The 12,131-nt window shown below is 37.4% G+C and overlaps 2 protein-coding genes across 3 annotated transcripts; one reads left to right on the top strand and one right to left on the bottom strand.

The window, feature by feature from the left end:
• The first annotated feature begins 1,067 nt into the window (after positions 1-1,067).
• On the top strand, positions 1,068-6,019 carry LOC109220510 (protein WVD2-like 7). Of its 2 annotated transcripts, none has more exons than XM_019384975.1 (9): positions 1,068-1,396; positions 1,497-1,985; positions 2,670-3,047; positions 3,150-3,208; positions 3,323-3,397; positions 3,811-3,910; positions 4,021-4,083; positions 5,243-5,353; positions 5,568-6,019. In XM_019384975.1, the coding sequence occupies exons 1-9, from the start codon at positions 1,328-1,330 to the stop codon at positions 5,700-5,702; spliced, it is 1,479 nt and encodes a 492-aa protein (XP_019240520.1). In that variant the 5' UTR covers positions 1,068-1,327; the 3' UTR covers positions 5,703-6,019. The 2 variants fall into 2 exon arrangements, with proteins under 2 accessions (XP_019240520.1, XP_019240521.1); XM_019384976.1 differs by having other exon boundaries at positions 1,069-1,396; positions 2,673-3,047.
• Positions 6,020-9,743: 3,724 nt separating this feature from the next.
• LOC109220509 lies at positions 9,744-10,638 on the bottom strand. Its single transcript, XM_019384974.1, has one exon. It carries the CDS (start codon positions 10,503-10,505, stop codon positions 9,891-9,893), a length of 615 nt encoding a protein of 204 aa, XP_019240519.1. The 5' UTR covers positions 10,506-10,638; the 3' UTR covers positions 9,744-9,890.
• Positions 10,639-12,131: the final 1,493 nt, after the last annotated feature.

The following is a 12,131-nucleotide window of genomic DNA, read 5'->3' as shown; positions in this document are numbered from 1 at the left end:
TTAAGATTTATTTAGCTTTTTTATATAGCTCTTTTGTTGTGGTTTCCTAAAGTTAAACAGCTACTCAAATTTTACTTTGGAAAAAACAACGTTATAACAAATGGTAGTTGGCCTTTGCATCTTTTGCATTCCAAGTCTGTTGCTTCAAGAAATACGTAAAATAATTCTCCTACCAATGAAAACGAAGCAGCAAATTTGTAGAATCTGATTGCATCATTTGGAAATAAATTGGCGTAGAAGACTGGAATTAATGCTGTTGAATTAGTACAAATATTAGTAAAACGAGAAATTAAATCCAGTCCAGCTATTTTAATCAAATTTCCTCAGTCCTACAAATTTGGGATATTATCTAAATTAAGCAAAAGATTTGTAGGATTTACCAAACATTGACTTTTGACATCATGATCAAGCAATGATATGCCTTTTCAAAATAAATAGTCGTATCAGTTCATTTTACGTGATAAAGCACTCTTGTACTTTTTTTAATAGTTGATATGTCTTTGTGTATTTGAAAATTATTTTTGATCCTAACGTTTATATTAGCATTTTTTACTTAATTATTTATTAGAGAAAATTATTGCTATTGTTTTTTCTTGTCTTTCGTGAGCCGAGGGTTCGGAAACATACTCTCTACCTTCAAGGTGGGGGTAAGGTCTACGTACACACTGCCCTCCCAGACGTCACTTGTGAGATTACACTGAATTTGTTATTGTTGTTGTTGTTGTTGTTATTGGTTTATTAGAGAAAATTACTAATATCTTGCATATTTAATTTTTGTAAAACTCTATATTCTCTAGTCAAATAATATCACATAAAATGAGCTAATATTCGAATTACGATTTGGCCTAAAACTCATTAAGTTAAAGAACTAAAAGCTCGGACCTATAAATTTCAAATTCTTGGTCGCAGCATAAAATGTGATCATGGGATAGTAGATAAAACAAAATCTGAACGTTAGAGATTGGGATTGAGTTCAAACAATGTGGGTCCAACCCTCCAATTGAAAAATATACTAAAAATAAAAGTCTTAGCCAAAGTCTGAAAAAGAAACCCCAGAATTCCAGAACCCCAAGCACTTAGCCAAATTTAAAAAATGACACCTTTTTAGCTTCTTGTCTTCTACTCTTACTCTACGAGTGGCCTTTCTTCAAACAACGTGTATCTTATTCTTTTATCCCCCTTTTTCATTTGAATTTCAAATTTAAATTCTGAGAGAGAGAGATTACATGCCATAAAAAAAACAATTTAAATAACGGTAAAATAATAATTCTCTAGATTTTTCAGGTTCCATTCTTGTTCTCCTGTTTTTTTGTTGCAGACTGATACGATGGCAGATTCAGCTTGTCTTATGCATGCTTTCTCTTATGCTTCTCCTATACCCAACGAAGCAAAACAGGTACTATAGTTAAATACCCACTATTTATTTTTCAAGACTCTCAAAATTTAACTTCTTGAAAATTTTGGGCATGGAATTGAGTGAGGATTTGTATATACAGGGGAACTCTGTGCATGCACTCGGGGAATCAATTTCTTTTGGTAGATTTATGTCAGAATCATTGGATTGGGATAAATGGTCAACTTTTTCTCACAAAAAATATGTAGAGGAAGCTGAGAGGTATGCTAAACCAGGTTCTGTTGCCCAGAAAAAAGCTTTTTTTGAAGCTCATTACAAGAAAATTGCTGCTCAAAAGGCTGCAGCTTTGCTTGAAAAAGCCAATGAAGAAAACCCTAATTCTGAAATCACCCAAAATTCAGCTCCTGATTTAGTAACAGATTCCATAGTTACTGCTTCAGTATTAGTTGGTGAAGGAGTTGCTGACGTGGAGGAGAGAGAAAATGAGGTCCCAGTGGAGGGACCTGGTACACCTGAAGCTATGGAGACAGAACCATCAAACCAGATTGAGAATGGAGAGAATCAAGAAACAATTCCAGGGTCTGAGATTAGTGAAACATCTCACACGGAGAAGCCTTTGCTGAAAACAAAGGTAAATATGAATTCTTTACAGTCTTTGGCCTCAATTTGGATTTCTAATATTTGCCAATCAGTGGCGAAGCCAGAAATTTTCCTTAGGGCGTTCAAACTTGAAAGAAGTAAAAAAATTCCATGACAAAGAGTGTTCAATATATGTTATATACGTCTAAAACCTAATATTTTACCTATATACGCAGTGTAATTTTCCGATGAAGGGTGGTCAATTGACCACCATTACCATAGTGTAGCTTCGCCCACGATGCCAATACTATTGGAAATTTTGGCTTTGTGAAAAGCATAGTTAGTCCCAAATACGGATTAAAGGTTGATGGTTAGTGGAAAAGTAGCTCAACTATGAGAGAATTTATATAGATGACCCTAATTAGTTTGTAATTAAGGCCTAATTGAGATTAGTCAAACATCTCATACTGAGAAACCTTTGCTGAAGATGAAGGTAAATATGTGTTCTTTACAGTCCTTTGGCCTATTGGATTTCTAAAATATGCCAATACTATAGGAATTTTGCCTTTGTGAAATGCATAGTTAGTTATTAAAGGTTGATGGTGAGTGTAAAAATAGTACAAGTATGAGTGAATTTATATAGATGACCCCAATTAGTTTGTGATTAAGCCCTATTGATTGATCGATATATTGATTTTGAATACTATATTGAACTGATTTATCTTATCTGATTCAGCAGAGCTCCAGCTCTAAACGAGATGACGATGATGCTGCATCAGTGACGAGCAAGAAAAAGTCTGCTTTTTCTTCATTTAAATCATCTGTTTATTCTAGAAAATTTAGGGTCCCACCTTCACCTGCGAGGCATGACATTCCTCTTGATGTCGATAAAGAAAACAGTTTCACTCCAATCACAAGAAATTCCGCTTTAGACCTAAAGAATGAAATGAGATCAACCCCAAAATCCTTAAGCAAACTGATCAATCTTACTGCTGCGAAAGAGTCTAATAAAATACCTCCTCCACCTCCCCCTTTCAAGAAGGATAGTTCAAAGATCGCTCCTAGCACCGGCGCGGCATCTAAGAAGTGTGCAACTCCTCTCAAGACTCCCATGGTAAATGTCAATTTACTCCTCTCATTTAAACTTCTTTATAAAAATGCTAATTCTGATAATATTCTAGGAATCTCTGAAATTTACTTATCTTTTCAACTACAGGCAACATCAAATGGTGAATCAAGTCGTCCCATGACAACGCCATCTTCAGAAAGTAGAAGGTGCATTTCCATATATTGTCCTATTAAAACTGTATACAAGCTTTCTGAGGCACTAACATGGTTCTTTGATTTTCCCACCTTCACCCTCCAATCCTTGTGCCTTCTAATCTACAGGATCAAAACACCAATTCATCCGTCAGCTTCAGGAAGTAAAACAACTGGGCCTAAGTGGAACATTTTGTCCTCTGTGTAAGTGTCTATCAAATCATGACCCTCAATTCAACAAGAGTAGTATAATCATTTGTATATTGAAATGAATCGTAGTAGAATAATATTCTCTTAACATTTTAAAACTGCTAGTTGGAGGTTCCTCTTAAGTAACCAGGTTTTGCCATATTTCAAAACAGTTGGATTTTAGTGAATACAGTTTCAATGATTCTCTAGGAACAGGAGACAATCTGAGAGACAACTTTTTACCACTTGAACTTAATTATCTTCACACATGAATAGTTTCATTTTTGTCAACGAGAGAATATATTGGTGTCAATTCATCATGCACCATAACAGTAATTTTCTTCTTTCTGCAAGTTTCCAATTTGAGTTATTTAGTGTAAAATCGTGCCACTGTTGGATCTCTCTTACCGTTGGTTTTCCCTGTTCAGTTCCAAGTCTTTCACGGCCTACCGAAACAAATTACAATCACCAACTTCATCCACTCCTTTCCACTTGAGGACAGAAGAAAGAGCTGCACAAAGGAAACAGGCGAGTGTAATTTTTAGATTTATAGTAGGATTTTTATGTGGGTTATCTCCCTTTGCATTATGAAAACTCCAATGTTCTCATATATCTTGTACTTCTGCAAATATTTTCAGAAGCTTGAAGAGAAATTCAATGCCAAGGAGGTAAAGAAAGTCCAACCACAAACGACATTAAAGGTTTGACACCAATGCTTCCCCTATGGCTTGTATAATGTTTGTCTGTACCATGAATTCTGCACCTCCTATTTTCTGAACAACGAAAACAAAGAAAAGTAGTGTGTGAACTTTGACCCAACTTTACTTAGGAATGAGATCATAATATAAGTTCAAAATCTTTTTGGCTATACTATGCAGAATTAAAGTGGTTAAGCTCAAGATTTTAGGGTAAGGATTTAATAATTCCTTTTCAGTTTTTTAATATTGGATTAATATTTTTTTTTAATATTACATGAAAAATTATTGAAAGAATAATTATTTAATACTACTAAGAAAAGACTGTCAGTTAATCCAAACAATTGTATCTTGTCCTATAAAAAAGAAAAGTGCCTTACCTTTGCCAAGTTAAGCATACAGAAATGAGCAATCTAAGACTTCTTAACCTTCTCATGTTTATGATCATGCTAAATTATACTTTGCTGCAAAATTCTTTCTTATGAAAAGTTCTGTTTAAAACTTTTGAATGCTGTAAGGGGTGTGATTGTCTTTGTACTAATGCAATCGGTTTGGTTTTATCCAAGAAAGGAGCAAAGATTTTGGAGGAGTTGGGTCGAGAAAGGGTTACTTCCACCCTGAACATTTCGGTAGAAATCGTTACAGAGCCACTTCTGGTCTTTTCACTTGTAGTCAATTTGGGAGTTGACATTTCCTATTCTTTTCCTCCATTTTTCTTCTTATGATTTCTAATAATAACAAGGAAAGGTTGCTGTATAGTGTAAATTAAAGTTTCTAACATTAGTTATACATATGCACATGCTTAGCATCATCTTTTCTATTCTTCGCTTTGGAGTCAAATATTGGAATAAGATGTTTAAGTGGAAGAAAACTACTATCTTTATATACACATGATTCAGTTTCTTTATAAAACACATCTAAACCATCTTTAGCATCTGTTACTCATGCTAATGGCTTACAAATACAAATTGGATTTGGTACTTCTTTTTTTCACCTGAAAATGCTTAATGGAAAGAGACAAAGTTACACACCTTTAATCCGCTCTTTTCATATTCTGCAATATTTTTTCTTACCAAAATTTCTAACATTGGAGTGTCATCTTAAATTGCAAATGATCAATATAAAGTCAAATTCGTATCAACAAACAATGCAATGTTGCTTGCAGGAGAAAGCAGAATCGGAGTTCAGGAAACTTCGGCAAAGCTTTTGCTTCAAAGCTCGCCCCCTGCCTGAGTTCTACAAGGAAAGAGAAACAGCAATAGATCCCACAAAAAAGGTACCACTACATTGTATTATTCCTTCATTATTCAGTTATTATTAAAAGCTACTTTTGTCCCCACTTTTTTCGTGATGATATAAATCAACTAGGCTTCACGATGAATGACAGTCTCGACACTGAACTGATTATTGTGATCAGCATCCTTCTCCGCGATTTTCTCCTACTATATATTCTTGGTAGCAGCATTTTCATATGGTTTATTTTTGTGCAGACTCCAGCTGCACAATTGCCCAAGCTTAGAAGAATGCCATATCCAAGCTCAAAGCAAGGCTTAGTCTCAAAGCCAACTTCTGCATCTTTGACCAAGAATGACTCATGCAAGAATCCAAGAAAGAAGACTAGTTGAAAACCTATAAAATTTTCATTCCTTACAAAGAGTAGTGATTTTTTTTTAGAAATGCTTGGTCCTGATCAGATGGGGAGGTGTATATCTCCTCAACTCTAAATCTTGTATAAAAGCTATCTAGAGGCATGTGTTATGGTTTAGAAAGAGTTGTAATCCTGAGTCCTGGACTGAGCTTCCAGCCTGAAAATGCGGTGTCTAGTATTTACCCTTCAAGATCGTAAATTTTGAAGGGACAACGATTACGTTGTGAAATACAAAACCAGCTCAATTTAGGTAGTATAACATTTTTAGTCAAATTATAAAGCAAGGCTTAAATATTGTCCTGCTGTGACCATATAAGCATATGTATGGTACTGTGCGTACATCCAGTATCTACTAAGGTAGAACATTATCCGTGTGTCTGACTGACATATAAACAAGATGATGGGGAATAGTGAAAATCGAAGTCACAAGCATTGATTATGAGCCCGTTTGGCCATGAATTTTTTTTTCCTTTTTTTCGAAATTTTTTTAGTTTTTTTCGAAATCAATGTTTAGCCATAAAATTTTCAATTTTCGTTTGAAGATGAATTTTGGAACTTTTCAAAAATTTGAAAAACTCTAAAAGGTTGTTTTCCAAAATTTTCACTCAGATCATTAATAAAATTCAAAAACAATCCAAAATTATATTCACGTCCAAACACAACTCTAATTTTCAAATACCATTTTCACTTGAATTTTTTTCCACCTTTTTCGGATTTTTACAACTCTTATGTCCAGACGCCCACTATATATTGATGCGATGAACGGATGAAGAGTATTCCATGTTACATGCCTGTCACGACCCTGAACCCAACCTGGTCGTGATGACGCCTCTCGTGAAGACAAGGCCAGCCGACACACTTCCAATTCACTTTAAGCAATTAAAATAATAACTACTAAGTCTTTCATCAAAAATAAAATCCCAAAATAAGCATTTAACAGTTTAACTTGCGAAAATTAAAAAAAACTAACACAGCCCGATATCGGGGAGTCACCAGTCATGAGCATCTAAAACAATACTACAAGTCTGAAAGTCTAGTCCACTACTACATGACTGAATCAAAAAAAAGAACTAAGATAGAGAGAGAATGCACTGGGCTGCGAATCGCCAAGCAACTACCTAGTAAATCTCCGAAGATCTGCTGGAACTATCAACCCTCAATAGCAGGACCTGTAGCGCCCGAATCTGCACACAGGGGTGCAGGGAGTAAAATGAGTACTCCAACTCAATGAGTTAAAAATAAATAAAGACTGAGCGATATAAAATCACGTTACACACAACATTAAGCTATAAGAGGCATAACAAAATCAGTAAATATAATTAAGCAGTGAAATCTCATAACACCTTTTTAAAACAGTCAAACAATATAGAGAAAAAACAACTAGAAAAGGTAAACACATAAGAACTGCCCTCGGGCACAGTAACAACAGCATCAGCCCTCGGGCAATATCACAGAACAATACCAGCCCCTCGGCCTATATCTCATATCACAATGGGTACCCGCGCTCACTGGGGGTGTACAGACTCCGGGAGGGGCCCCTTACGGCCCAAGCGCAATATCAAGCCACCTCGTGGTATCATAAATAGGCTCTCGACCTCATATCAATCACAAGCCGCCTCGTGGCGTACAATCTCAGGCCCTCAACCTCATTATCATAATCAGTATATCACTGCTGCGACGTGCAGCCCGACCCAAAAGTATCCTCACAACACAGGCCCTCGGCCTTACTCGGTCAGAATCTCCTAAGCCCCTCGGGCAACACTAAAATATGAAGCTCAGCTCAAATATCTTTGAAATATCATTTAATGTGTTTAAAACAGAATAACATAGCTGAGTTTTTAAAATAGTGAAAATATAGCATGACTGAGCACCAGTATGAAATCAAACAGTGAGGAAATAATCATTTAAAATCCCCTAAGGGTTCAAACAGTTGGCACGAAGCCCACATATGCCATTTAGCCCAAAATATAATAATATCAAACAATTAACTGTCAAATACGCAGTAAAATAGTCATTCGGGATGGACTAAGTCACAATCCCCAATAGTGCACGACCCCACGCTCGTCAACTAGCGTATGTCCCACCTCAACATAGCCGAACGCTGTGAAATTCCGGTGTTTCATACCCTCAGGACAGCATTTAAAATCATTACTCACCTCAATCCGGCCCGAGGTTTAGCTCGCAATGCCCTTGCCCTTCGAATCGATCTCCGGATGCTCGGAATCTACCAAAATCAGAACGTAGCCATTAATTTATGTTAAAGGGACGAAGCCCACTCGAAAATAATCGAAAAACTTCACAATTCCCAAAATTACCAAAATCCGACCCCCAGGCCCACGTCTCGGAATTCGATAAAATTAACATCATTAGATTCCTTATCTCCCCACGAGTTCATACATATAAAAAGTTCCAAAATCCGACTACAAATGGTCTTCCAAATCCTCAATCAACGGCCTAGGTTTCTAAGCCCTAGTTTCTCAAATTTTACCTTTAATTACAGCTCTAATCCGTGCATTAATACCATAGAATCGAGTTTTTAAGTCCAAAATTCTTACCTCAATGAGTTCTCCTTGAATTTTCTCTTCAGAATCGCCCAAAGCTCTCAAATTCGTGTTAAAAAGTGAGAAAACCCTCTGAAAATCGCGAAGGAAATAACTTATATGTTCTGTCGAGATATTTCCGCATCTGCGGTCATTTCACCGCATCTGCGGTCCTCACTTAATTCCGTATTTCCCGCATCTGCGATCCCATATCTGCACCTGCGCCATCGCAGGTGCGGTCCTCCAACCGCATCTGCGGTTTCTGCCTCCCTAGCACCTTTTCGCTTCTGTGGCTCCTTCCTCGCATATGCGCCCTCGCACCTGCGGCTCCCTTTCTGCAGGTGCGGAATACCAAAAGCAGAAAAAAAATCTGCAGCTTCATAAAATCTCAAACTCTCCGTCAACCATCCGAAATCACGCCGAGGCCCCCCGGGACCTCAACCAAAAACACAAACACATCCCGTAACCTCATTCAAACTTGTACCAACCTTCAAAACACCTCAAACAACATCAAAACCACCAAAACGCATCGAATTCAAGCCTAAGGTTCTAAAATCTTCCGCATTCCGCTTTTGATCAAAAAGTATACTAAACCACGTCCGAATGACCTGAAATTTTGCACACACATCCCAAATGAAATAACAAAGCTCTGCAACTTCCGGAATTCCATTCCGACCCCTATATCAAAATCTCACGTATCAACCCGACAACGCCAAAAACTCAATTTCGCCAATTCAAGCCTAATTCTACTCCGGACCTTCAAAATACATTCCGATCACACTCTTAAGTCCCAAATCATCTCCCGAAGCTATCCGAACCATCGGAACTCACATCCGAGCCCTCTAACACATAAGTCAACATCCGGTTGACTTTTCCAACTTAGGCTTTCCTAAAAGAGACTAAGTATCTCAAACTTCTCAGAACCTTTCCGAACCCGATTCAACCAACCCGATCACATATAAAATCGATAATTAAAGCAAATAGAAGCAGAAATGAGAAAAACGGAGCGGTAACTCATGAGACGACCGGCCCAATACCAAATATATTGTTTGGTCTTTCGAAAAATGTCGCTACTTACGTGTTGGATTCTTATGCACTATTTTGAAGGATCAAACAAGCATCTGACAATATTTGAAGGATCTCAAGAACATAGTTATCTGATCAATATTATCAATATTGTTTTTTAAGTCTTATTTGTTGATCAATATTGTTTTTAAGTCCATAGTTGAAGCACAAAACAGAAACGCAATGTAAACTCTCTAACGAAGCAATGAGTCGGTTGTTCGGTGCATCTAAAAGGATAACAATAAAAAAGGAGTAGTGGACAATCACTAACTTATACGAAACCATCATCTTTTTGGCGTAAAAGAATTTAGAATATGCTCATATTCCCCGTGAACTGAATCTGAACCATCAAATTTTCCTTTTAAACACTAACTATTAGGTTGAAAGCATACTGACAAATTAAAAACTGCAGCTTCAGCACAAACTAATGCCATCTCAAATTTGTATGCAATATATTCCAATTTATTTGACAATTACAGAAATGGAACATTTTTTTTAACAGTAAATATAATTGAAAGGTCACAATATTAAATACAAATACAATTGAACGCACCCAATTTTTACATTTCTTCCACCACACACCAATCTCCATCTTCTTCAACCTTTTCCCACACAAATCCCACCTCACAGAAACTCATTCTTTCTTCTTCATCATCAATTTCCTCAATCTCAACACCAGGTGTTGAACAATTGGAGTCAACTACCAATTCTGATCCAATTTCCTCGTTAAAATAACCTTCATCAGGGGCATCATAGTAAATTCCATGATCATCATCATGATCCATGTAATAAGAATAATCACTATCCAAATGATCCATTAATCCAGTAGCCGAAAACCCAGAAAAATTCAACCCAGGTCTGGAATCAACAACTCTCCAAGTAATCAACCTATAATTCGAAACAACGTCGCCACGTCCCTTTAATTTTTGAGTTCCTTTAGTTTTATCCTTGGATTTTCCAGCTGGGTGAATATGGCAGCTGTTGCATCTGGGCCTACCGCACTTGCCTGTGAACTTGGAATGGTTACAGGGCTTAGTTGAAACCTTTGTGAAAAGCCCAGCGGTTGGTGGTGAATTGGACTTGTTGATGTACCTGGGCTCGGGTTTTGGGTTCCAAGGGGAAGGTAAAATTGGGTAAGTACGAACCATACCATGTTGGCGACCTTCTCTCTTCATTTTTGGTTGAGTTTTTTGTGAGCTTAAAAATGGTTGAATTGGTTGTAGAAATGGTGATGGATTCGGTTTATATATAGGAAGAGTAGAGAGCTTTGGAGGTGGAAGAGGTGGGAAAACTTGGGAAGCAAGGTGTTTTAATTAGTCAACTTAGGCATATGCTTTTCCTTTTTTGGGTGCGTGTCTTCCAAGCCTAATTCAAAATTCCCAACAACAGCTCACATCTCATTTAATACTAATACATGGAATAGGATAAAAATAAATACTCATTTACTGTACAAAATATTAAGATTATTCATATTAGTGTTAAATCGTTTTATATTTTCCTATGCTCCTAATGGAGATTCATCTATGGGAAACTGCCTCTTTACTTCTTGGGGTAAGGTCTGCGTACACTCTATCCTCCCCAGACTCCACTTATAGGAGTTTACTGGATTGTTATTGTTGTTGTTGCTCCTAATGGAGATCCATACCTAACTGAAGTATAACGTAGGGTAAGTTTAAAACATGATTAAAAGTAAAGGGGTAAATCTAATGTTGTTTTCCCGAGGAGCAGGACCTGTAGCGCCCGAATCTGCCCTCAGGAGCAGGACCTGTAGCGCCCGAATCTGCACACGGTGGTGCAGGGAGTAAAGTGAGTACTCCAACTCAGTGAGTAATAAAAAAAATGAAGACTGAGTAATATAAAACCACGTAAGGCACAACATTAAGCTAAAAGAGGCATAGCAAAATCAGTAAATATAATTAAGCAATGAAATCTCATAAACATCTTTTAAATAGTTAAACAATATACAGGAAAAATAACCAAAAGTAAACACATAATAACTGCCCCTCGGGCAATATCACAGAACAATACCAGCCCCTCGGGCTATATCTCATATCACAATGGGGTACCCGCGCTCACTGGGGGTGTACAGACTCCAGAAGGGGCCCCTTACGGCCTAAGCGCAATATCAAGCCATCTCGTGGCATCATAAACAGGCTCTCGGCCTCATATCAATCTCAAGCCACCTCGTGGCATACAATTCAGGCCCTCAGCCTCGTTATTATAATCAGTATATCACTGCTGCGGCGTGCAGCCCGACCCAAAAGTATCCTCACAACACAGGCCCTCGGCCTTACCCAGTCAGAATCTCATAAGCCCCTCGGGCATTAGTAAAATATGAAGCTCAGCTAAAAATATCTTTAAAATATTATTTAATGTGTTTAAAACAGAATAACATAGCTGAGTTTTAAAAATAGTAAAAATATAGCATGACTCAGCATCAATATGAAATCAACGGTGAGGAAAAATGTCATTTAAAATCCCCTGAGGGTTCAAACAGTTGGCATGAAGCCCACATATGGCATTAAGCCCAAAATATAATAATATCAAACAATTAGCTGTCAAATACGCAGTAAAATAGTCATTCGGGATGGACTAAGTCACAATTCCCAACGGTGCACGACCCCACGCTCGTCATCTAGCGTGTGTCCCACCTCAACATAGCACCGAACGCTATGAAATTCCGGGGTTTCATACCCTCAGAATAATATTTAAAATCATTACTCACCTCAAGCCGGCCCGAAATCTAGCTTGAAATGCCTTTGGCCTTCGATTTCCGAATGCTCCAAATCTACCAAAAATGG

Source organism: Nicotiana attenuata, unplaced genomic scaffold, assembly GCF_001879085.1.
Source record: "Nicotiana attenuata strain UT unplaced genomic scaffold, NIATTr2, whole genome shotgun sequence".
In the NCBI taxonomy this organism is placed as follows: Eukaryota; Viridiplantae; Streptophyta; class Magnoliopsida; order Solanales; family Solanaceae; genus Nicotiana; species Nicotiana attenuata.
Note: the sequence above shows the minus strand (reverse complement) of the source record. Positions and strands in the feature narration are given on the sequence as shown.

Excerpts from the sequence above, each read along its gene's own strand:
- LOC109220510 (XM_019384975.1), top strand. The coding sequence starts at position 1,328 with ATGGCAGATTCAGCTTGTCTTATGCATGCTTTCTCTTATGCTTCTCCT. Across the intron at positions 4,084-5,242 it reads AACCACAAACGACATTAAAG|GAGAAAGCAGAATCGGAGTT; the intron begins GTTTGACACCAA and ends TGTTGCTTGCAG. Across the intron at positions 5,354-5,567 it reads CAATAGATCCCACAAAAAAG|ACTCCAGCTGCACAATTGCC; the intron begins GTACCACTACAT and ends ATTTTTGTGCAG.
- LOC109220509 (XM_019384974.1), bottom strand. The coding sequence starts at position 10,505 with ATGAAGAGAGAAGGTCGCCAACATGGTATGGTTCGTACTTACCCAATT.